Consider the following 26261-nt stretch of genomic DNA (forward strand, 5'->3'; position numbering starts at 1 on the left):
TCCCTCGATATTCATTTATTTACTGGAAGTGATTATCTATCTCACGCTTTATGTCATACTTCAAACTTGATATTTAATTAATAATTCATCTTAAATGTGGAACGACAGTTTGAAATCAAAAGAAATATTCGTTTATAAAAGTGGTCCACTCCTATTTCATTATCAACGATTTTGAGAAGGAGCGGTTGAGAGGATGTTCAAAAAAAACGAATGGCACTATTCAACATGATAATATATATATTAGTTAGTTCTTACATCGGTCCCTTTTTCACTAAAATCCCACCGTGCCCGATTTTATCCATGGCTATCTGTCAATGACTCATCTGAACCTGAACAGTTAAACTTTCACTTCTCTAGTCGTCTATCCACTTTTTCATCAATTAATAACATTTTTATAAACACGCCCCTGCCAAACGACGTTCATTAAGGTCATTGTATCGATTTTGCGTTGTATTAAATTCGTCATCGATACATAATAAATGATCTTTTTTTAGCATAAGATGAGGACAATGACCACAACCCATATCATGCGACGTGTATTACATTATTTACTTCGGGTTGATAAACTGCGAAAAGTCGATTTTAAAATTCCCCTCGTGAAGACAGTAAATGGCGCCCCGTTTTTAATTAGCCTGAATCGTTAATTATACGCTAAATTTAAGCAGAAGGATCAAGCAGTAAACGTCAACACGGCTAAATTTAATAAGTAAAAAGTCGTCGAGCCCTTTCGTTTCAACTTCAAGTCTAGTAAATATTTGTTTGCTACATTGATATTTATGTCGTCAAGTGCTGGACTGGGAGCATAAACTTTAATTTTCTATAAAGGACTAAATTAGGTGCTATCAACGATTAATAGAGTTAGGAGGTGTTTTGTCTACTTTGCGGAGTCAACCCCCATACATTATTAATTCTGGACTTTGTTGTTACAGAGGCACGAGAGGATGAAGCCTGGTGAATTTAAGCGTGTCCTCTTCCTTTTCTCCCTCTGCTGCGTTTTATTCTTCGTTTACCTTTATTGGCAACAGTCGACCAGCATTGATACCTCACGGATTATCTACTCCTACAGGCATACCTTAAGCAAACAGAAGTAAGTAAATATTGGGCAGGGGTTTTCTCTGCGATTACATGTTTAAATTTAACTTTTTGCAAATTTCATGGGAGAAATAAAGACCTTTATTTGTGTACAAAGTGAAGCGAAGTTTGCATTTGACTGTGCTCAGTAACATTAATTCAGTTGGAAACAATATTTTTTCCTTATGGAAATAGATAATTATTTAAAGAAAATCATTTTGCCATTGCATCATTGCATTATTTATCTACTTCTGATATTGCAAGATCTATTATTATAACAACGTTTACTATCAAAATATACTCGTATGTTACAGCAGATGGCTAAGACACGAAATTGACCTGTCACGTTATTGAAAACGTTGTTGCTATACCTACTCTTTATTACATGAAACTGATATTATTATATACTTATTTCTAAAACATTGTTTTAACTTTCCGAACCCCTAAAGAACAATCTAAACGAATCAGATTTCTTCATCAATCATAAAATTTGATCTTGCGACGTTTTTATGACATCTTGTTAAAGTAATATGATAGTTAAATTAAAAATAGTGGTATACGTAGTATTAAACTAGGTTTCAGGCGAGATTTTTTTTAAATAATCTGTAATGACGTCATAAACTTTTTGGTAGGGATGAATATGTTAGTTTGGTTAAATACAGCGTAATCTTAAGAAAAATCAAAGTCGAGAAGACGTTTTTGATTAAATCAATACAATTAATTACTTCATCCATTCATATTTTTGAAATATTCTGTATAAGTAATTTTAAAAGGAGTTTATTTAAAAAAGAAACATCCTGTTGTAATATGTCCAGGGTAGTCTAGAAGTGGGTGTAAATTTCAGAATCATGGGTATTGCAGTTACGTGTTGAGTTTTTACCCGAAACGTCAGATTTTTGGAAAAAAAATCAAAATTATGCAACAAATTTTGCAATTTAATTGTGAATCTGCCAAACCGAATGCTTTGAAATCTCGCAGACGCTTTGAGGTTATTGTAAGCATGGTAAATTTTTAATCAAAATGTATGTGTTTATCCACCCCAAAAAAATTGATGACGTCATCTCAACCTTTTGCCGAATAAATACTATCCAAAATGTGCAAAATATAATCAGTCAATACTTGTAATTTATCATTGCATTCATATTTTTTAGATTTTCTTATACAGGGCGACACAAAAAAATGAATCAGTCAATTTATTTTATTGAAGAAATCAAGAATTGCAAAACTGAATACTTTGAAATGTTGCAGACGTTTTAAAGTTACTGTAAGCATAGTAAATTATTAATAAAAACACATCTGTTCATTTCATGTCATCTCAAAATTTTGCCGAATAAATTCTACCCAAAATGTCCAAAATGTGATGAGTTTTTACTTACGATTTATCATTGCATTCATATTTTTTAGATTTGCTTAAACAGGTGGCTCAAAAAAATTAATAAATGAGTCAATTTATTTTATTGATTAAATCAGGAACGACTCACTCCATTTTCCGTGAAAATTTTAGGAATGCAGTACTGTTATTTTTCAATTTCCATTTTACACTAAAAAAATAAGTCAGTAAAATGGATAAAGGAGGTGGGCGGGGCTAAATTTAGCTTTTTTTCTAGTTTTATGAGGAAGCCTTAGCCCTGCCCACCCACCCCTTCTTCATTCCAGTGACTACTCTTAATATTGTTCAGTCCTAACATAGCAAGTTTTAGCCCCGCCCACCCACCCTTTTTTTCTTAGAAAATATATCATTTATCAAAATAATCTTATCTTAACAAGTAGTACCCCCACCCACCCGCCCTCTTTTTTCTTAGGGGGTATGCAATTTGCCACAATCAGTCTTATCTTAGCAAGTACTACACTGCGCCAAACCAAGTTCATATAAATGTGTCCTTACAAAAACTCGAAAATGCTAGATATGTTTCATTGTATTTTCGGTACGAGGGAAGTTCTGTTGAAACAACTTTCGACCATTTTTGTTAACCTATAGACATAAAGTGAAACAGAGAGATAAATGAATGTCACAGCTCTAAAAGTGTATTATTTTAAGGTTTTGTATAGATAGATTTTAGTTAAAAAAAATTGGTCGAAATTTATTTCGACAGAACTTCCCTCGCTTCTGGTTTCACTTGCTTTAATAAATTGACTGATTCATTAATTTTTTTTGGTCACCTGTATAAGCAAATCTAAAAAATATGAATGCAATGGTAAGTTAAGTTTGATCATATTTTCCACATTTTCGAAAAAATTTATTCGGCAAAATTTTGAGACGACGTAATCAAATTTTTGGGGTTAATAGACAGATACATTTTGATTAAAAACCTAACATGCTTACAATAACTTTACAACATCAAGATTTCAAAGTATTCACATACTCAGTTTTGCAATTCTTGATTTAATCAATAAAATAAATTGACTCAGTCATTAATTTTTTTCGGACACCCCGTATAACCAAGTTTAAAAAATATTAATTCAGTGTTAGATCACAAGTATACACTGATCATACTTTGTCCATTTAAATTTAAAACATCTCCAAGATTTTAAAGCATCCGGTTTTATAGTTCCTGATTAAATCAATAACATACATTTACGCATTCATTAATTTTTTTCAGTCACCCTGTATATGCAAATCCAAAAAAAGGAACAGAATGATAAATCCCAAATACAGACTCATCATATTTTGTGCATTTTAGATAGGATTTATTCGTCAAAGTTTTGAGCTGACGTCATCAATTTTTTGGAGGAGATAACTTTTGATTAAAAATATATCATTCTTATGATAATACAAAGCATTCGGTTTTGTAGATTCCAAATTAAAGGAAAATGTTTCAAAACTTCGATTTTTTTTTCAAAACCTTGGACATTTCGGGTAAAAATTCAATTCGGAGTCATAAACTACATGTGTAGGACTATGTAATTTTATACACTCTAAAACCCATTTACTATGTACAATTTTGAAGTGACGTCATCACATTAATGGTGGGAATGATTCAACAAATTTTGGTTGGCGTTTTACCATCTACCTGATATTCCTAATATAAATACAAAATTTGACAACAATCGGCTCAGTACTTTCGGAAATTATCTGTCTAATAAAAATCTGGGACGGCAGACAGACGGAGAGACAGACAGACAGACGGAAACGGGAGATCTATTTTTTCATCCTCTAGAGGTCATGAAAGGTCGAGAAAATGTAAAAGTAGAGAGTCGGCAGACAGACTCGATTACAACACTCACTTTGCTTACGCTCGGGAAGTAAAAATTAGATGACGTCATTAAAATTTAATAAGATGATCAAAGAAATTTGACGGCGTTTACCATTATATTCTAAAAATATATCTAAAATTTCACAGTTAAATATATACATACAATCGCCAACATACGACAGACGACCTATCTTTTTCTCGTATTCTGCGAGATTTACGATATGTATATAATATATATACATAAAGCGTCAAAAAACTGATTCTGACCCCAAGTTTCACCTTTTTACTCCTGAGTGTAAGCTAAAGAAGTACTGTAAGTGCGTCCATTGGGCGACTGGTTCTGTTCATATGAGTCATGACCCCTAGAGTACGAAAAAATGGGTCTTCCATTTCCGTCTGTCTGTCTGTCTATCGGTCCGCCGTCTGTGCCATTTTTGGTTAGATAGATAATCTCCGAAACTAACGAACCGATTTTTCTCAAATTTTATATGTCTGTTGCGAATATCATGGAGATGGTAAAACACTAACTAAACTTTGTTTAATCATCCCCACCAATAATGTGATGACGTCACCTCAGAATTGTACATAGTAAATGGGTTTTAAATGTATCAAGTAATTTAGTTCTGCACTTGTAGTTTATGAATCCGTGTTACCCGAAACGAAAAAAATCAAAATTATGTAACAACATTTTACAACTTAATTTTGAATCTGCAAAACCGAGTGCTTTTCAAATCTTGCAGATGTTGTAAAATTATTAATGATTATAAACATGGTAAATTTGTAATCAAAATATATTTGCTATTTCCACATTACATACATATGTTTATTTCAAGTTATGGGAATTCTCATAAAAAATAAAATTCGCAAAATCAAATTTTATGATTCTTCGAAAATGCTGGATATCGTTCGTTGTACTTCAGGGGCGAAGGAAGTTCTAGCGAAACAACCTTCGACTAATTTTTACTTCCCGAGCGTAAGCAAAGGAAGTATTGTAATTGAGTCCGTTGGCCGACTGTCTACTTTTACATTTTCTCGATCTTTCATGACCCCTAGAAGACGAAGAAATAGGTCTCCCGTTTTCGTCTGTCTGTCCGTCTGTCTGTCCGTCTGTCCGTCTGTCTGCCGTCCCGGATTTTTATTAGATAGATAATTTCCGAAAGTACTGGGCCGATTGTTGTCAAATTTTGTATTTATATTAGGTATATCATGTAGATGGTAAAACGCTAACTAAAATTTGTCTAATCATCCCCACCACTAATATGATGACGTCAGTTCAAAATTGTACATAGTAATTGAGTTTTAAATTGCATCAAATAGCATAGTCTTACACATGTAGTTTATGACTCCAAATTGAGATTTTACTCGAAACGTCCAGATTTTTCCAAAAAAAATCAAAATTACGAAACAACATTTTGACATTTAATTTGGAATCTACAAACCCAATGCTTTGAAATCTTGCAGATGGTTTACAGTTATGATAACCATGATAAAATTTTAATCATAATCTACTTAGTTATCCCCTCCAAAAAATTGATGACGTCACCCCAAAATTTTCCTGAATAAATCCTATCTAAAATGTACAAAATATGATGAGTCTATACTTGTAAATTATTATTCCATTCATATTTTTTGGATTTGGATATACAGGGTGACTCAAAAAATTTAATGAATGCGCAAATTTATTTTATTGATTTAATCAAGAACAACAAAACCGAATGCTTTGGAATCTAATGCGAAAAAAAAGATAAATAGGCGTGCAGTCGTCACGTTTTCGACAGCGAGGGAAGACTGTCTAAACTCTTTAGACCAATTTTTTTCATTTGTCTCCACAACAGGACGTCAAAAACCCAGGTTCCTTTCAATAAAATAAATTGTATCCAAATATGTACCCTGTTTAAACATTTTTTTAGTTGTACATAATCGTAATAGTAAATTCTTGTTACAAATAATATTTTAACTGTTAGATTTTATTATTTTGAAGTTGATTTACCTTTATAGAATATTAGATTGTTTCAGTGTTGAACAATATAACACTTTTTTTTTTTTCATTACATGCAGCCTACCATTCCTTAACTGAAATTTTCATATAAAACACAGATTAAAAATTAACTAATTTATTCGTTCATCTTCAACAAGACAAAAGTTATTAGTATCACTTTTGGATAGGTAAGTAGGTATGTCCAAAAACCGTGGTAAACCTTCGACTTCACAGAAGTTTGATTAAGTAAGACACAAGCAATATCGATGACAAACAGTATTCATGTACGAAGTATAATACAATTTTCTGAGTCCTTCCTTTGTAGCACTTTTTCGCAAAAATTCCCTGACAGTACGGTTTTAATAAAGCACTGCAGTGACTTTTCAAATAATAACATCGCGCGTACGTACAACACCTCAGACATTCTAGTAAAAACGATCAATCTAACCCAGACAATTGTATATAATCCAACGTGATTCGAGTTCAACTCGGCAGACAGCACCGAACAAAAATTAAATTTGAGTCTTTCCCCATCGAACTGTCACAGAAGAAGCGACAAGCGAGCTTTAGAAACGAGAAATTAAATATGCATTAGACATTTTGTTCTTACTTCACTAGCACTTCAGATCGAAGTTGGACAGTTAGGAAATGCAGATCACAAACAGATCTGCTGGTTGCATGTAGTACGGTGAGAATTAATTAAATCCGGATTTAGGCGAGCAATTTACATGAGCGGTTACGATTTACCACAGGTTTGCATATATCGCCAAATAATAAATCAACGGTGAGACCGTGTGGTGAAGTTTTGAAATGGACGAATAATTAGATCACGTCACACCCATGACATTTACGCAGACCAAACGAAAAACTATTATCTTGTCATAATAAAGTTTAGTACGCCGTAAAATTCGAAGGAAAGGCAAACTTTGATGGTTGTTGCAACACATATGGACACGAAATAATAACTTCGGGATCGATAAGCTGGTTATTATTTACAAGGTGAAGATAAAGTTTGGCGAAGATCTGCAAATAATTGGGTTAACAGACTACGATGTCGGAAGCTGAAGCTTTCTGAGGGGCTTCTGGTCTATGCACCGAGTCTTGCTATATAAAACAGAAATAAAATATTTTATAAGGTGATGCAAGATGTGTCTCGATATTCTGACCGTGCACTTTAGCACTTTTATGCGGACTTTTAAAAATGTATTAAACACAAAAAAATGTCTAAAATTTAGTACAGAAAATTTCCCCCACCTTTGGAGCACAGTAAACACGTGATATTTATTTATGACCAGCAATTAATTTGTGTTTGTGTTTCAAAGGTTGATATATATTTATTTGCAGAAATTAATTTTTTAATTTGATGCTAATGTTACATAACGTTTTCAGTGAAGTTTGAAGCTCGAATTCTAGTCAGTTTTTTTTTGTTCATATATTTACCAAAAATAATTCGATTCTTACTTTAACCATGTTTAAAGGGTAAGTATTTTGATATAACTTGTATGTGACAGATATTTACATATCCTTTGGTACAGTTTTTACCGTAGTTCTCTAAATTTATTCAGCTGTCGTGTGTCTCCACCTCTAATCCTCTTCGAATGTAGTACACATTTGCATCTAACTTTAATAGTCTCCAAGCTAAACTGGCATGGACATTTTGTGAGATTGCAATATACAGCGTGGTTTTAAAGCCAACAATGGGCTCTTTAACACTGTGGAGATACTGCTTGAAATATTAAATCTATGATATATAGGGTGGTCCACGATTAATAAAGAACCTAAAAAAATTTTCAACACTATCTTGGATATTATTATATGTAATTTCAATTGGAACATTAAACATAGTAACCTTAACACTTGCCAAAAGTTTTGATAAAAACGTCAAATTTAAAGATAAAAACACGTTTTATTTGTTTACTAATGTTCGAAGTGTTGATCCATAGCAATCTGAATTTCAAACTGACGGAAGTTTTAAAATTTGCCAATTTCTGTCATACGTATTTCGGAAGAAAATGTATTCGAATGACGAAAAGGTAGATGTTTATTTACGAGGAATGAAAAAAGAACGCATCTTTGGCAACTTGTGTTTATTCACAACGTTTTCCTGAAAGAAGAGCCCCTCCAGATACCATATTTAAAAGACTAGAAAGTTTATTGACGGAGAACTGGCCATCTACGAAAAAACCCCGAAGACGAACAGCTACCGGTGTTGAAAATGAAGTGGCAGTTCTAGAAATGGTTAACCAAAATCCCCATTACAGTCAAAGAACAACGAATACTTAGTGCAAATAAATTTCATCCCTACCACCAGACTTTGGTTCAAAAAAACACAATTTAGATCTTCGTTTTTATGATTTCGTTCTTTTTTTTGATGAGGCAAAATTTTCGAACAATGGTGTATTTAATAAACATAACTGCCACTATTTCGCCCAAAACACCCACTGGATTAGAGAAGATCACTTTCAGACAATTTATATTACAAATGTTTGGTGTGGGATACTCGGAAACAACATTATTGGTCCTTTTTTTTTGGGAAAATTTAAATAAAAATTTTTATCTAAATTTTTTTAGTTATACTCCTCGAAAACGTTAATTTGGGAATCCGTCAAAATTTATGGTTCCACCAGGACGGTGCCCCTTCTCATTTTCACAGAATTGTGCGAAATTACCTGGAGGAAATTTTTCCTAATAAATGGACTGGTAGGGTAAGAAATGGTTTACAATACTCAAATAAATAGTAGTGACCAGTTAAACGAAAAAATTACAGAAGCAATAAAAGCCATTACTCCCCAGACATTAATACGTGTTAAGACATCCTTCTGGAATTAAATTGACGCATGTGAGAGAAACATCGGTCAACACTTCGAACATTTATTGCATTAGTAAAAAATAAAACGTGTTTTTATCTTTGAATTTGAAGTTTTCGTCAAACCTTTTGGCAAGTGTTAAGGTTACTATGTTTAATGCTCCGATTGTAATAATAATAATATCCAAGATAGTGGTGAAAATGTATTTTGGGTTGCGTTTCAATTCTTCGACTCTTCAATTGTTTGTTTCTTCAAATTTTTCGATTTTTCAGTATTTCCATTTTTGGCGTTTCGAAATTTTCGATTTCTCTACTTTTTGATTTCTAGATTTTTTAATTTTTCGATTTTTTGATGTTTCGATTTCTCAATTTTTCAACATTTTAATTTTTCGTTTTTTTAAATTCTAAACATTTCTATTTCTTGACCTTTCGAATATTCGACTTCCTAACTTTTAGAGTTTTTGGTTTTTCAATTTTTTGATTTTTAAAATTTATTATTTGTCAACTTTATTAAATGTTAGATTTGTCACTTTTTTGATGTTTCCATATCTCTCTTTCGATTTTCGGTTTTTCAATTTTTTGACATTTTAGTTTGAGAATTTTTCAATTTGTCGATTCTTCAAATTTTCGGTTTCTCGATTTTTATTTTTCGATTCTTCAATTTTTCGACATTTGTCCCATTCATAAAGACAGCAGATTCAGATAACACAGTATAGAGGTGTTTCGATACTTTGCAACTTTGCTAAGGTTTTCGAATCAATTTTGTATTCTCACATTTAGTCATCGCCGAACCTATCGATTTCATCTAGTCAGCATGGTTTTGTCCAGAAAATATCAACCATTACAAATTTAGCTGTATTTTCCCAATACATATATCGGAACTAGTTGACGAGTTTCAAGTTTTTTGTTGTGAAAAGAAGACTACCATATTAAGAAAATCAAGGCAATATGCAAGCCCCGCCCACCCGCTCTGTCTCAATCCTGATGATGTTTTTTATTCGTCGTGAACCGGGGCGGAGCTTAATTGCAAAATCCTTATTTTTCTACAAGAAATGATCATGTGAAACAAGTTCTTAATTACCTGTGTTGTTCAAGGAAACTATATGTATTAAGTAAAAAAGATTAAGCCCCACCTATACCCGCCCCGATCTAAATTGTTATGAATATTTCATTCGTTTTCAAGTCGAGGGGAGGAGCATATTATATTTTGCGTTTTCTCCTTAATACACATAAGTCATCTATTCACAGCAAGAAATTTAAAACACTTTTAAAATGATAAGTTTCTCCGCTCCTCAGTCTGAGAACCAATGAAAACTTCATAACTATTGAGATCGGGGCACGTATGGGCGGGCTTAAACTCATGATGAATTTTTCATTCGTTGCCAGACCGACGGGCGAAATGTAACCAAAAAATCCGTATTTGTCTACAAAAATTTACCATTTTAAACATGTAATAAGGAAATATCGATTTTGCAGTCAGTTTTTCCATATACCATATATTTTTTTTATTCCGTCATTAACATTTTAGCAATATATCAGTTTAGTATTAATAGACTCCTTAGAGTTTTAGCACCCTTGGAATCCTCGAAATATTTGAAATTTAGAGAAGACTTTGAGCTTTCACAGTATTTGGAATATTTTGACAAATTCAGTAAAAGGAAATTTTCGAGATTTCTAGGTATTTCAGATTTTTCACACTTTCTAAATATTTCCAGATTTTCAAGAGTTTTTAAATCTTTGAAATTTTTTTAATCTCTGGAATCTTTAGAATCTCTGAGATGTACAAGATAATAATTAAGGTGTTTAAGACCCCTAATACTTGCAGGATTTATATTAGGAATGTCATGTAATTAGATGGTAAAACGCTAATCAAAATTTATTTAATCATGCGCACCAATAATATGATGACATCACTTCAAAATTGCACATAGTAAATGGGTTTTAAATTGTATAAAATAATATAGTCCTACACATGTAGTTTATGACTCCGTGTTGAATTTCTACTCGAAACGTACAAATTTTTGGAAAAAAAAATCAAAATTATAAAACAACATTTTGCAATTTAATCTGCCAAACCGTATGCCTTGAAATCTTGCAGATGTTTTAAAGTTATGATAAGCATAATAAATTTTACATATTTACTTATCCCCTCCAAAAAATTGACGACGTCCTCAAAATTTTGCTGAATAAATTTTATCTAAAATGTCGAAAATATGATGAGTTTATAATTGTGATTTATCATTCCATTAATATTTTTTAGATTTGCTTATAGAGGGGTCTCAAAAATATTAGTAACTGAGTAAATTTATTTCATTGATTAAATCAAGAATTGCAAAACTGAATATTTTTGAAATCTTGCAGACGCTTTGAAGTTATTGTAAGCATGGTCACTTTTTGATCAAAATGTATCTGTTTATCAACTCCAAAAAATGTATGACGTCATCTCAAAATTTTGTCTAAAATGTGCAAAATATGATGAGTAGGTATACTTGTAATTTATCATTGCATTCATATTTTTTAGATTTTCTTATACAGGGCGACTCAAAAAAAATGAATCAGTCAATTTATTTTATTGAAGAAATCAAGAATTGCAAAGTGAATATTTTGAAATCTTGCAGACGTTTTAACGTTATTGCAAGCATGATAAATTGCTAATCAAAATATATCTGTTTGTTTCACCCAAAAAATTGATGACGTTATCTCAAAATTTTGCCTAATAAATTCTACTCAAAATGTGATGAGTTTTTACGTGTGATTTATCATTGCATTTGCTTAAACAGGTGGCTCAAAAAAATTAATGAATGAGTCAATTTATTTTATTGATTAAATCAGGAACGGCTCCATTCTCCGAGAAAATATTGGGAATACAATACTGTTATTTTATAATTTCCATTTTACACTAAATAAAACAAGTCTGTGAAGTGGAGGAGGACGGGGCTAAATTTAGCTTTTTTCTAGTTTTATGAGGAAGCAGTAGCCCCGCCCACCCACCGCTTCGTTCCAGTGACTACTCTTAATATTGTTAAGTACTAACCTTACAAAGTTTTAGCCCCACCCACCCACCCTTTTTTTTCTTAGAAAATATGTCGTATGCCACAATCAGTCTTATCTTAGCAAGTACTAGACCCCCACCAACACTTTATTGTCTTAGAAGGTATGTCATTTATCAAAATCAATCGTATCTTTATTATATTTTATCTCTCTTCAATTGACATCTACCTTTCCTTGGGACTAGACAAAATGAATCATTGAAATGGAGGCGATGTGGGTGGGCGGGGTAAATTATATGTAAGTGAGAATGGGAACTAATACCTTTAAAAAAAAGCGTTAATCGTAATTTTTTTGTTATACAACTTATTTTCCATAACATTTATTTCTTATTTCTGCAGAAAAAAATGAGAGAACGGGTGGGTGGGCGGGGTTAAGTTTAACTTTTTCCTACAGAATCTTTTATAAGCAAGCAATAGCTCCGCCCACCCACCCTCTCTTCATTCCAGTGATCACTCTTAATATTCTCTTATGATCAACTTTCGGTGTAATCAATAGCTCACATTTCCTGGATTCAAAATTTTCTGTATGTAGATAATAAACCTAACTTCTCATGACAAAAAGTATACGATTGGGTTCCTTATATTGAAAATACATGCCGTTTGTATTTGTCATGCACGATAGCTCATAAACTGACGTTATAATAACTGTACAAAATAAGACGAGAATATTTTTAATACCTGATTACCTTATAATTATCGTATGTTACACTTGAGCGTGCAACAACTAAATTGTGTTAATGTGTTAAAACGATCATCCATAATAATAACTCGTTGCATTAGTTGTTAGTGAATTACTTTACCATATTTTTAACAATATTTGACTAACTGGCACAAGGATAAAACTAAAAATCATTGAATTTAATTATATCTACCTACCTAGAATTATATTTAAAAGTATTCCAAAATTGGCTTGACGTACTACTTACTAACCAATTAAACGGCTTTTACTTAATTATCGGTTATTCACAAATCAACAAACTATATAAACTGACAAATATTTTTTTAAAGGATCCATTCTGGAATAAAAACAACAATTACACACATCAGATCTAGTATCCCAGTGGTCTTATAAAAACGAAATTTTGAAATTGTGAATAAAACATTTGTTATTTTTATTTTACTAATATGATCCATCACTGTTCGAAGAATATATGAAAAATATTCTCCAAACAACGTTTACCTGAGCCATTATTAATTTTTGCAGTCCGCATTGTCAATTACATTGGTCATAGCACTGATGCAGTTTCGATGTTCTATGGGATGGACTCGTCAATCATATATTTCCGAAAACAAAAACAAAGGAAGCAGTTAATAACACCATAATTCATTCTAATTTAAGTATGGAGATCGCAAACTTTCCTGCCAGTAAGAATTTAAAAAAAAAATACGCTCTTGTGTTAAAGACCATAATAAATGCTTCACTGAGATAGCGGTCTTCATTTTAAACTATGTACCTAATATTTGTTTTATTACATTTAGTTTTAATGTTGCTTGGAAGAAATAGAATATAGAGAAAGTCATTCGGTTTCGGATGACGTTTTCCGTATTCAGTTACCAATCGTCTTTTTATTCGTCGCGAAGTGTTTTATTTATTGCTCGGGGTGTCATGCACCGCTAACTCCTAACATTAACATCATCATTTTATCAAGTAATCCATCGCGGTTACGGTTCCCCTTTCAGCCCTAACTTTAAATATTTAGGTCTATTAATCTAAATTTGGTTGATATATTTCATTTAGGAGGGGAATGGCACGATTAATTGGCATACCAATGGTTGTGACGTTTACATTAAAATACAAGTTGGAGTTCTTTTTTGTTAAATTGAGCGCGAGAATCAATATCGTTTAAATTTAATAACAATTCGATGAACTGTGTGTGAAAGTTTATCTGAGCAATTTCAAGGAAGCAAAGTCGGATTAATCAGTTGGCACTGCTCCAAGCTTCGTTGAATTCACTGCTATGCATTTTGTAGAGCACTGGTTGTCTATGTGCAAATAGGGAAAAACAACACCATAATTGTTCCAGTTTCTCCTCTAGTTTGATTCAACTGGGACTAGGTAAAATTTTGTGATTTACTTTGATACGGAAACTTATTGCAGTGTAAGATTTACAGATGCAAAAGGATTAAGGCAATGACCGGAATTATAACGTTCTCGTTAAGCAAAAACCACTTTATTTGAAATTATTTTAACGTTAGTACAAATGTCCGATTTTAACGTATCTACTATACACACGGTGTTCCAGCTAAGGTTCCCATTGTAACTTTATTATTTTTGCAGATAAACTAAATTTTTCAATTCTGTCCTATGCTGCTTTTGAACGCCACGTTATTAATCTATGACATTTTATTAATGAATTATTCATTAACAGATCTTGCTTCATTCTAAAAACTGTCAACCATGTCAGTTTTGCCAACAGGAAGCAAAGTGAAATGAAATTCTACCATTTTCAAGCAATGTTTGTTGATCACTCTGTATAATAGAGGGAGAAGGGGAGTGAACTTTAAACGAAACACTAGTACTTATCTAATGTCAATGTCTAAAATCAAACTTGAACAAGAAGTTTCCCTTTTATTGCAAATTTGAATGTAGCGAAAATAGCTGCTGTCTGGTAACAAATTTTGTTACTTCTCATAAGCAACGTCTATATTTAATCAAAATAATTACAACTGAATCTATTATTCGTTTCAGATTCGTTGGCCATCCCAATAGGCTATGGAATCTTAAAAATGTAACACTGTACGTATATTTTTTGACATTGGTTTGATCATTTAAAAAATTCAAAAAAACAGTTTCATTACACTGTTATTTGTAGTGGCTTGTAAAAATAACATTATGTTAATTTACTTCTTGCCCACTTGTATAATGTAATGTTGACTTTGTAATGTTGTAATGTTGAAGTAAAGGAATTACACTAGTCATTAGTAAAGATGGGCAAAATTAGTTGGCGCGCTCGAAAAGTTCTCCCACTACTCATTCTCATTGCCAGTCCAGGGTAGCGCGACCGAACATGCAGTCATGGGTGAAGCGAAACAATAACATCGCGCGCTACTGAAGAAAAGTGGTGGGAGTCGCATGCACTAACTTTGTCTGTCTCTACTCATTAGGTATCCATAATTACTGACTATACCAAATTCTACATTTTAATTTTTTTGCTTGTTTTTGTTTGATTTTTAGAGCTTTAAGTACATTAATAACAACGCATGTGTGTTTTTTGAAAATTTTGTACTACTATTTTATATATAAATACCTGTTTTTATATTAAAACTCAGAAATGGACTTTTCAAAGATGATGATAAACTTTTCCGATACTATTTTACCCTCTACTGTTCTTCGCGTGATAACAAAGAGGTTTATCTGAATCAATAATTTGTTCTCTGTAAAGTATTTCATGAAATTAGTTCTTTGTTCTGTAGAAATTACACAGCATCCTTCTTCATAAATCATGAGAACGGAAACTATAAATATTTAATTACATTATAAACGCCAAAAATATAAAGGCTATTACCCACGCTCCAACATCTTTTAGTGGCGTTATTACTTATTATTCCTTGCTGTTTGTTATTCACATCTATCAAAAAATTGAATGTTGTTTGACACAATTAACTAGTAAATAAATGGCACATATACTTGTTGCAAAAATTTTGTTTCTTCGTAAACTTTTACGACTATAACGTTAAATATAAATCCCAGTCCTGATGTTGTAAATCCATCAAACATGAATGGACAGGTTACCTAGGACTTACGTCTCGACAAAGCTGACACGCGAACTCTTCACAATTTGAAACCAGTTTCTCCCACATTTATGGTTGGACTATTGTTGCTTAAATTGTAGCAATTGAGTTATAAAATTTTACAATTATACAATTTTTTGCGACAAGAATAAATGTCTATGAAAAATTATCAGCTTAAAGCATCAAGACACAAATTAGCACCCATACTTCCATTATGAGTTTATTTCCACAGTGGCGTTAAACTATAAGGCAAATTTTCAGAACAAAAATAACTGTCAACGTAAACGTGTGGCCTTGAAGTTTGCAATTCAAGGCACGCACGCTAATGGATTACTCTGCGATATTCACGCCCTGCTCATGATCGTACAATGTGAGAAAAGGCAATTTTATTCGAGTGCTGTAAACATTACTTTTCTCAACAATGTTGAAAAATTAAAAAACATCCATTTCTACTACATTAAATCAAACACTTCCACTCTACCTAAATAAAATGCCCACTTCCTTCTGGAAAGTAATCTTTGGTGTCCAGTTCCTGTATTCGTTGGAATACTTACAACAGAATTTACCTCCACATAACACGTGACTACTCTGAAACTTTTAGATTAGGTTAATGGTCTTGGCATAGTGGAATACTAATTGAATTTTTCTTTTCTTATGTAAACCTTATCTTTTTAAATGTGAATGAGCAAACGTACTGTAAACTGATATTCTAAGGACAAATAATAAGATCAGCAATATTTTTAAAAAAAATTTGTTTACATGTAAAAATGTAGTGGCGTCATGGAATAATAAATAATTAATAATGTATTAGCTTCTTTCTCATTCGTCGCTTTTGATATCTTTCCAAATATTTTGTTTTTACTTACTTGCTTACTTTATTAACACTCGATATATAATAACTACACTGCTCCATTGTTTGTTAAGTTCGTATAAGATATTGTTTGTTTTTTGTTCCCGCCATTCTACTTCACCCCATTTATGTAATTAATCCTAAAGTTCAGCAACGACGTACGTTGCACCTACGAAGTTAGAAAGCCATCGCTGAAAGCGTTTTAGGATTAGCAATTCATATGTTGTAGATACGCGTGATAAAATGATTATGTTATTATATGATTACGTGGGTGGTTTAAAACCTCCCTCGATGCAAGGCATTGAAAATACAAACAGTTTTAGTATGATACTAATTTTTTGTTAAGAAGATAACAAATTGGTTTATGTCTCTGAATTTAAAATCCCTTTCCGCATTATATTTAGAACAAAAGCAGCTTATGGTAATATTTACTCTCACATACAAATAAAGTAAGCTTGGCTGCTTCACTTTTTATATCCGAATCCAGTAAAACATAAATCCCACAGAATCGCAGAAAAATACAAAGTCCGGAATTTGAAATGAATCCCGGATGGCGCTTTTCGGTATTTTTATTTTAATTTAAATGGATCCGCAATTAAATTCGAGCTAATGGATCGTTGAGTGCCTGCGGACTGTATTCCACTCGAAAAAACGTAACCAAAAATCAAATTTAAAGTCATACGTCATGCAAGTTGTGCCATTAAAAATTGATCAGAAGCAACTATCCAAGTTTTTCCGCAAACAAGCACGACCCAACCATAATACGGCCATAGATAACCTGAAATTAACAGCAATTTTCGTTGTTTCAGAAAGACACACCCTCCCCAGTGGACTTGGCAATGTATAAATCAGCGCTGCGAGAGGCGGCATATAAAAGGGGCCATCCCCGTAGTGTCATTATCGACATGCAGCATGTTGTGCGGCTCGACGCAACTCTGGCCCCAGCCCACAGGACCCGTAACTCTCGGCAGCAGGGCCGTGACATTCAACCACCAGCAATTAGAGCTGGAGACCGCCGCGTCAGAACCAGCAAGAAGTCTATTGCAGCAGTCCTTCATGGCCTTCAACAGCAACGTTATCAGTCTAGTCCAGAGCAAAGATTATTTAGAGAGAAGTACAGACATCAAGAGGCTAGTGGTTAGAGTTAATATAGCGCAACACAATGTCGTTAAGCTGAAGCTTGATACTAGTGAAAGTTACACGTTGGTGGTTAAGCCCAAAGATGACGAAGTGATAGCAAATATAACAGCTAAGACGTTCTTTGGGGCCAGACACGGTCTAGAGACCTTGTCGCAGTTGATTTGGTGGGACGACTATGACAAAACAGGCATGCTGAAAATACTTAAAAGTGCTAGCGTTAAAGATAACCCCATTTTTCCCTATAGAGGACTAATGATAGACACGGCGAGAAACTACATGTCAGTTGAAAGTATTCGTCGAGTTCTAGACGGCATGGCTGCCAGTAAACTGAATGTCTTCCATTGGCATATCACTGATTCACAGAGCTTTCCCTTAGTATCATACAGAGTCCCTCAACTTGCAAAAACTGGTGCCTACGGACCTGACATGATTTACACACCGGAAGACGTGCGTGCTTTAGTAGAATTTGCAAGAATCAGAGGAATTAGAGTTATTCTAGAAGTGGACACGCCTGCCCATGCTGGGAATGGATGGACCTGGGGACCTCAGGAAGGTTTAGGAGAATTGGCTGTGTGTGTCAACGAACGACCTTGGAGTCTTTACTGTGGCGAACCTCCTTGTGGACAACTAAACCCAGAAAACGTCAACGTATACGATATTTTAGAAAAAATCTATAGAGATCTTTTAGAACTTACTGAGGAGCGCGAACTATTTCATATAGGAGGAGACGAAGTAAATCTCGAATGTTGGGCCCAACACCTACAAAAAAGCACAACCATAATGAACTACACAGATCTGCACGACCTTTGGGGCGACTTCACCCTCAAAGCTTTGAAAAGGTTAGAGGCTGCCAACAACGGCAACAAAGTTCCACTTGTGATAATGTGGTCGAGTAACCTAAGCAAAAGACCGTATGTTAATAAATACTTGGATAAAAACAACATTGTGGTACAAAGTTGGGGTGCCAGTCAGTGGCCGGACACTCCAGACTTGATCGCCGACGGTTACAGAGTGATACTCTCCCACGTAGATGCTTGGTACTTGGACTGTGGCTTCGGAAGGTGGCGAGAAACAGGAGAGGCTGCTTGCGATCCCTACCGGCCTTGGCAGACCGTGTACAACCACCGCCCGTGGCAGCAACTGCACCTGAACAAGAGGCAGATTCTCGGAGGTGAAGCGTGTTTGTGGAGTGAACAGTTCGACGAGAGTTCTTTGGACGCTCGACTGTGGCCTCGAGCCGCCGCTTTTGCTGAGCGTGTGTGGAGCGACCCTCAACTGGATACTACCACCTTCACGATACAGGAGGACGTTTATACGCGACTCAATACTCACAGGGATCGAATGATTTCGCGAGGGTTGGGGGCAGAGGCCTTGTGGCCGACTTGGTGCGTACAAAATCCCGGCATGTGCCTTTGACGACAGCGGACCAATTTAGGACTTGTTGTTAATTTATTAAGTTCACGTTTGCACGTCAGTGATATTAGTTTTATTGTTTCCAGCACCGGACTGATTTTATTATGTGCCAACCCTGTTTAGTACGACTGAGATAATGCTTACAATTTTCATGACCCCTGACTCTTGCCCGTGATGAGTACTTACAGCCAAAGTTTCTTTGTTTAAATAAAACTTTTCATCAGTACAATTGTAATGTTAAGTTTAAGAGTCATCAAGTGTTGCTTATTTATTAAATAAAACTTTTAATGAAATGTGTATTTTGTGTTTATTCTAACCTTGTTAGAATAGAATCTGTTGTATCTTTTTTTGTTCTGAAGCTTCTGTTAAAAATTTCATCAGCATATATTTTTTTTCTTTGTCATGTATGTATTTTCAGAATACACATTCTGAGCATAATAACGACACTTTCGAAGGGAGTTGTACGTTAGATTCAGTTCTATACATTTAAAAAAATTTTAATTGCTATTTCTTTTGGTCTCTTAGTTCTAATTTAAATTTTATGTTCAAACCCAAATACCTATCAGTGCTTTCTGAAGAAAACTAAAAATAACTGTGTAATTAATTATGTATAAAATAATACTAAAACAATTACTAACTTTATTGTTAAAAAACTCAGCTGCAAAGTATACAAGACTGATTACGATAGGTATTTTTTGTGCGTTTTAGTACTACTAAAAAAATTGGTCTAAAGTTGTTTAGATATAACTTCCCCTACCGAAGCACAACAAAATCTGCATACTTATTGAGCGTATTTCTCCCTAAGGGTTTATTTATCGTAGTATGCGTAGCAAACAGGTTAATTTTAATATATGTGATAAAACAAAGCCAACACTTCTATGAGAACTAAAAGCAAAACTTTAACATGTTACTAAAATTTATTAAGACCACTTCAAACAATATTTTTTAATAAACACTATTACCACGGCCAACTGTATTAATACAGTTGGCCGTGCTATTACACAGTGCATCTTTTTAACCCCCGACTGAAAAAGGAGGGTGTTATAATTTTGGGGCCTTTGTCATTGCCACCGTAGCTCCCAAACGGATGATCAGATTTGAATGCGCCTTTTTTTGTTCCAAAGCTAGTTCGATCGGGATGGTCTGATCATCAGCTGAAGTCTCTGTGGCTCTTTGTTGCACCACAGCTCCCAAACAGATGAACCGATTTCAATGCAATTTCTTTTGTTTGAAAACCGGTTCACTCGGGGAGGTTCTTACGAGGATGGTTTGATGAATAACTCGTTACGCATCGTCTTGGAGGGTAAAAAAAGAAAAAGCAGTATTTGCATATGTAGGCTTCAAGTAGGCTTCCATAGATGACGTTTTTATAATGTCGAGTGATTCTGTCAGTAATTTGTCGTTTAGGAATTGATTGAATACTTTTGTGTCGAGTGATTTTTATTTAAATAAGGAAAAAATTGTAATTCGTAATGTGGTTCAGTTCTTCTTTTTGAAAATGAAAACTAGGGAAAAAATCCAAAAGATTTTTCCTATATTGGGTAAATCATATTTTTCTTAGTCGCCTTTAAGTTAATGAGTTTGAAGGTAAGCGGAGAAAAATGTTGCTGCCCCGGTAGGAATCGAACCACACGTTTCCCGCTTGCCGGGCGGGTGCCCTGACCACTAAACTACAGAGCGGCTTGTCTTTCTTTGCTTACCAACGTATTTATTGTGCCCGCACTAGTTCAAACGCAAGAGAAGATCCGTTAACACGGACCTCGTTCTGGAGGACCAATAATTATCGTCATACCAGAAAATCATTGACAAAGTTAGAAGCATCTTAACTGAGACTGTTCATTGCAATGGTAGAGGACTCAGCTTTGTTTATCATTTTCACACTTTTTAAAGGTTAATTTTTTTTGTCGGGGGTTTTTAAGTATTACACTTGTTTAAAAGTGGCCATAGAGATTCCCATGTCAAATTTTAGACCCATGTTAACTTTTATGCAGGTGAAAACCCAGGGATGATTTTTGTGGTGGAAATAACATGAAGGTTCTACTTTTAATTTTCACCACCACCTTTTTGCAGTAAATTGTTAAAAGTAAAAATCATTTTGGTTAAAAAGTTTAGGTATATCATAGAAGGTTTTGACTTGTCATTTTTAACAGCATAAATGAATATAATTCAAACATAAGTGTAGAAAATAAAGGATAATTTCTCTGAAATTGCGTTTTTGATCTCCACGATCGAGATAACCTGGGTTTATAAATCTGCCTTAAAAATTTTTAATTGTAGCCTTGCCGGGTATGGAACGATGTGAGGATGTTGCAGCAAACTATTTCTACTTTTTCTTTAATTGTGTACTGTGGGATGTTAAACCAATTTTGCTCAGTAAGAACCAGGTTTCGAACGAGTAAACAAATTTTAGAAAAACCAGGTGAATGTCTCTTTTTACATGGTTGTCTACAATATTACCGACAAAAATACACAAATAGTTTTTTTTTAAGAAATACCCTGTAATTTAAAACATAACCGTCTATAAAATCAACAGAAGATGACCCAATTTAACATGGGAATCCCTTTGGCCACTTTTAAAAGAGATGCAATGTTTACTATCCGACGCACAATGAAAAAAGTCACTTGGCAGTTGATCTTCATAAATGTCAACAATGCAATTATGCACTTTGAATTGGAAACGTGGATTTTGTAATTTATTTTAGTACATTGAAACCTCTTGTAACGGACACCTCTCCACAGCGGACACTTTTCACTGTCCCAGCGTATAAAATAGGTTATTTAATGTAAAGAATCTTCCAAACAACCGACACGGACAGCAAAATTGGCGCATTTTTAGTTATTTTCTTTGTAAAATTATCTCTTCACAACGGACAGGTAACAGGTAAAGCGGTTCCGAAATTAGACCGTATAGTGCTTCAACTGCTGGTTCGTTTTTATGACTCTATCCTATTGTGAAGGAGTTAAATGTTCCACAATAGGCCTCTGCCGTAAGTAATCCAGCATTCATAACCCATCAAGGGACAAACTGTATACACTACACAGGGCCGTATGCGCCCGTAAACCTTTAAGATGATTTATGGCACGCCTATTTACATTTTCAATAGAATTCCTAATACTTGCGGTAATTGAGATTGCAGTGCCATAAAAACAAAGTCAGAGTTGGACCACTATACAATAAAATTAAAAATTAGTCCAACAGATTCTCGGTACCAGGCCATAACTCTCTTCAACCCCACACTGCTCATAATACAAGTAAATATGGCTTTTTCCCAAATAGCAAAGCTGGGGTGGTTTTGTTTGTCAAGAGCGAATGAACTTATGAAACATTATTATATGAGCGTTTACATTTAAAGTGTTAAAACGACCGCCAAGCAAAGAAAATTTTAAGTATTTGTGAAAAAATTTAAATTATCGACAATGCCGAGAAGTTTAAATTAAGCATTTGGCGACTCTCAGAAAAATTCGCCGTTAGTATGTACATGTTAAATTGTTAAAATGTAAAATTGAGATTCCCCGTAGGTGTCCGCTGTAAAGAGGTTTCACTGTAACTATTCTGTCTCTTCAAATTCTGACGTATCAAATTACCTTGTCAAGATTGTTTTCAAGAATGCAAAAGAATGATAGGTATATTACATACCGAGGCGAAACGTATTTCATTCCTGCCGAGAGAATTACATATAGTTTACCTCCAGGTGAACTAGTTTTCGAGATACAGGAATGGTACTTTTGCCGAGGTTTGATACTATTTTATACACAATCATATTTAAGAATACAAGCAACAATATAATAATAAAAAACCCACCTCATAATAATGCATGTGGTTTATTTTGGTAAAATATTAACACTCAGTAGACGCTGCACGATTGACATTTTGTTAAATTAGTTATCAAAAATCACACCAAATTTGCATTTACAATTTTTTTGTAACAAATAAAATATCTGATAGTGAAACAGAGTTTATTCACGATCGGTCGACAATACTCAGCTTTTCATCTTTTAAAAAGTTGAAACATGGCCAATTGTTCGCGGATTTACTTTTTTAACCGGTTGGAAAGTGTCTATTTCCCAACCTATAAATTCCAGGCAACTCGATTTTAAATTGGTTTTAATTATTATACATTATACTTCCAATGTAATTTGCATCACAGGACCAGAAACTAGGGTTTTGCCAATTGAAGTGCATTTGGGGCCGAGTCGAAGGCGAGGCGTGCAAATAACAAATATTCGCAAAAGTATGTTCTAAATTGTAACTGCTTGTATTGTTTTCGACGGTATATATTTATGAAAATGAAAAGGGCAAAAACGATTCTCCATTTTATTTTATTGCGGAAACATGCCACTTATCAGTACCAGAATGGCAAGCGATAATACCAACCGATGCATGATGACTCATAAACATTAATCAATGAGTCAATTTTTTTTATTGATCAAATCAGGAAAAACTCACTCTATTTTCCCGAAAATTTGGAAATACAAGACTGTTATCATTAGTATTAGACTGCACCTATCAAAATTGATAGATATACGTGTCCTTGCAAAAATTTTAATGGCGTCATCAGAAAATTTTCTTAAGGAGAAATTCATTTATGTTTACTTTAACATTACATACATATCTTTATTTTAACTTAACAGGATATGAGGGTTCTCTTAAAAAAAATAAAATTCACATAATTAAATTTTATAATTTTTCAAAAAAGCTGGATTTGTTTTATTGTACTTTAGGGGCGAGGTAAGTTCTGTCGAAATAACCTTCGACCATTTTTTTCAGATCACCGTCATTTTGGAAGTTTGAGTTGAAAATGAAACGATCAAAGACAATTTTCAAAAATGCACAACCATTTTTGATGGTGTTTTTATTGCTGTCTCGTTTCGGAATTAAATGTTTAAAACTTTATGACAACATTTCTGTATTCTGCAAGCTATAAAACGTCAAATAAAAGCATCAGACGTCAAAATAACCCAACTAACGCTGACTTAGTGGCCAGAAGGTGAAAATGTTGTTGTGAATAATAATTTATTATGTGTATCAATATTGTAGAATATTATAAGACATACCTATTTGACTGCGATTTTCAGTTCAACAAAAAAAGCTGCATTTCATTAAAAAACATTCCTGTATCTCCGTCTCACAATCCTGGTTTTAGAACTCAAAAATTGTCGGCAAAGACCTAGGGATTTTTTTATGAGTATTTTTTGCTTCTGCAAATAAGCAAAACTGTGGATACGTAAATGTCCTAAAAATATATGTCAATTTGTCAGTTGGCGTTACAAAAATAAAAAGATGAAAAAGACATCTCAAAATTTTGCGAAATAAATATCACTTAAAATTTATAATGTAACCTGTTCTTTTTTCTGCGATTTAATAATGGAAGTATTCATTTTTAACGTTGCGCATACGGATAATCGTGGAAGAAACAATTTCTGTTCTAGAATTAAATTTTACAGTTTGCCTTAATAACCGATAAGGAACCTTCCTGAAATTTCGATAATACATACATCATGCACTTTATAATGTAAAACATCTATTAAAATTTAATTTGTTATTATTGTTTACTAGTATTTACACCATATGAACGGCGTACGACACGTAAACTTAGAAACAGAGCTTTCCCGTTGCACCTTTTTTTTGCGATAGCTTCAATGGGTAAATATATAAGTTAAATGTAAAACGATATTATTAAACCTTCAATAAGGTACCATAGAAACATAACATGCACAGATAAATTTTTGGTTACGATTTCAGCTTTTATTTTGGTGATAATTTTAAAATACAGTTACAATTTCAGAAATTTTATCACTCAAAATGACAGATATTTTACCATAGTAAACTGCACTGAAAATTATAAAAATATGTTTATGAAAATAAGTGATATGTATATCTCCGATTAAAGAAAAATCATACTCTGCATATTTTACAGACATTTTACTACAGAAACTTCACATATGCAACATTGTACCCACTTAACAAGAACAAGACAATATTGACTTGCATAGAAATGAACACTTCTATCAAAACATAAGTTTTAGAATACCCGTTAGAACTAATAAACAGTATAAAATAAATTGTAAAAAATCGAGTATGACTGAACGTTTCTATTACGTTTCAGAGATCGAATTATTATTATCGTTGCTTAGCAGAAAAAACATTTTCTTTTTAGAAATCATAAGCTACCTTAATATTAACGTAGATTCAGACTTCAAGATACATGTACAAACACAACTGCTGTTTTAAAATTCCCAAGAACAATGTGGAAGGAATTTGGTACGTTTCGAGTCGATGATAACTTATTGTATTCGAAATTCCAAATTAAGAGACTATTAAAACACCTACAATTTGCAAAGTTTTTAAAATTACATTATCAAATACGTATAAAAGACTGTAGCGTTTTTTAAAACACCTTCTTATTTTGTGACATTTTTCATACAAGAACAGAAATTTTTTAATAAAAATATTATTCTATTCTTGTATTTCAAGACAAAATTTTCCGTTATTACTTTTGAACATTTTACACATTAACAAATAAAAACATGAAACTTACAACCACTCGCCTTTCCTCCGTTATCATTCCCACTCACGTGCCACTTATTTACCGCAAGTGCGCCGCGACGCCAGCCAACATCCCCTCAAGATAGCGCCGTAGATACTACTGATAGTATATGTTGTGACATTCCATCTTTGGCAACCTGTGGCATTGCACGTGTTCGCGCAGATGCCATGTGGACGCAGACGCACGTGCCGACGCCTTTACGACGTCAGCATCGCGACGTCATCTACATCAAACGCACGTGAAATCGACTATTCAGTTAATAACTGACGTTTTTCGTAACGATAACGTTCACGTGCACTCGCTCACCTGGAGCAAACGTGAACTTTAAAGTGAACTGGGGGTGAAGTGAGTTCGTTATACTGATTCGATCTACTTTGAATTCAAAATAACTGGAACCTCAGAATAGACAAAATTTATACAATCGAGTGAACCATATTTTAGGCAGTTTAATATCAAACAGACAGAGAAATGTATTTCAT

General features: G+C 33.6%; 2 protein-coding genes across 14 annotated transcripts in view; one reads left to right on the plus strand and one right to left on the minus strand.

Moving 5' to 3' along the window:
- The window catches only part of LOC135136556 (probable beta-hexosaminidase fdl), a 105237-nt gene extending 85706 nt beyond the window's left edge, over nucleotides 1-19531 (plus strand). For 11 of the 13 annotated variants that reach the window (XM_064065893.1, XM_064065902.1, XM_064065900.1 and 8 more), the window contains 3 exons: nucleotides 930-1087; nucleotides 14789-14836; nucleotides 17491-19531. In XM_064065893.1, the coding sequence (XP_063921963.1) occupies nucleotides 930-1087; nucleotides 14789-14836; nucleotides 17491-19237 (1953 nt within the window). In that variant the 3' untranslated portion in view covers nucleotides 19238-19531. The remainder of the gene's footprint in view (nucleotides 1-929; nucleotides 1088-14788; nucleotides 14837-17490) is intronic. The other 2 variants (XM_064065894.1, XM_064065906.1) reach the window with 2 other exon arrangements.
- Nucleotides 1-25863, minus strand: part of LOC135136559 (uncharacterized) — a 47826-nt gene extending 21963 nt beyond the window's left edge. The window contains exon 1 of the mRNA XM_064065910.1: nucleotides 25774-25863. The gene's annotated coding sequence lies outside the window, so the exon portion shown is untranslated. The remainder of the gene's footprint in view (nucleotides 1-25773) is intronic.
- Nucleotides 25864-26261: the final 398 nt, after the last annotated feature.

Source organism: Zophobas morio, unplaced genomic scaffold, assembly GCF_036711695.1.
Source record: "Zophobas morio isolate AGI-343-1 ecotype UQ-CSIRO unplaced genomic scaffold, CSIRO_AGI_Zmor_V1 ptg000026l, whole genome shotgun sequence".
Lineage (NCBI taxonomy): Eukaryota > Metazoa > Arthropoda > Insecta > Coleoptera > Tenebrionidae > Zophobas > Zophobas morio.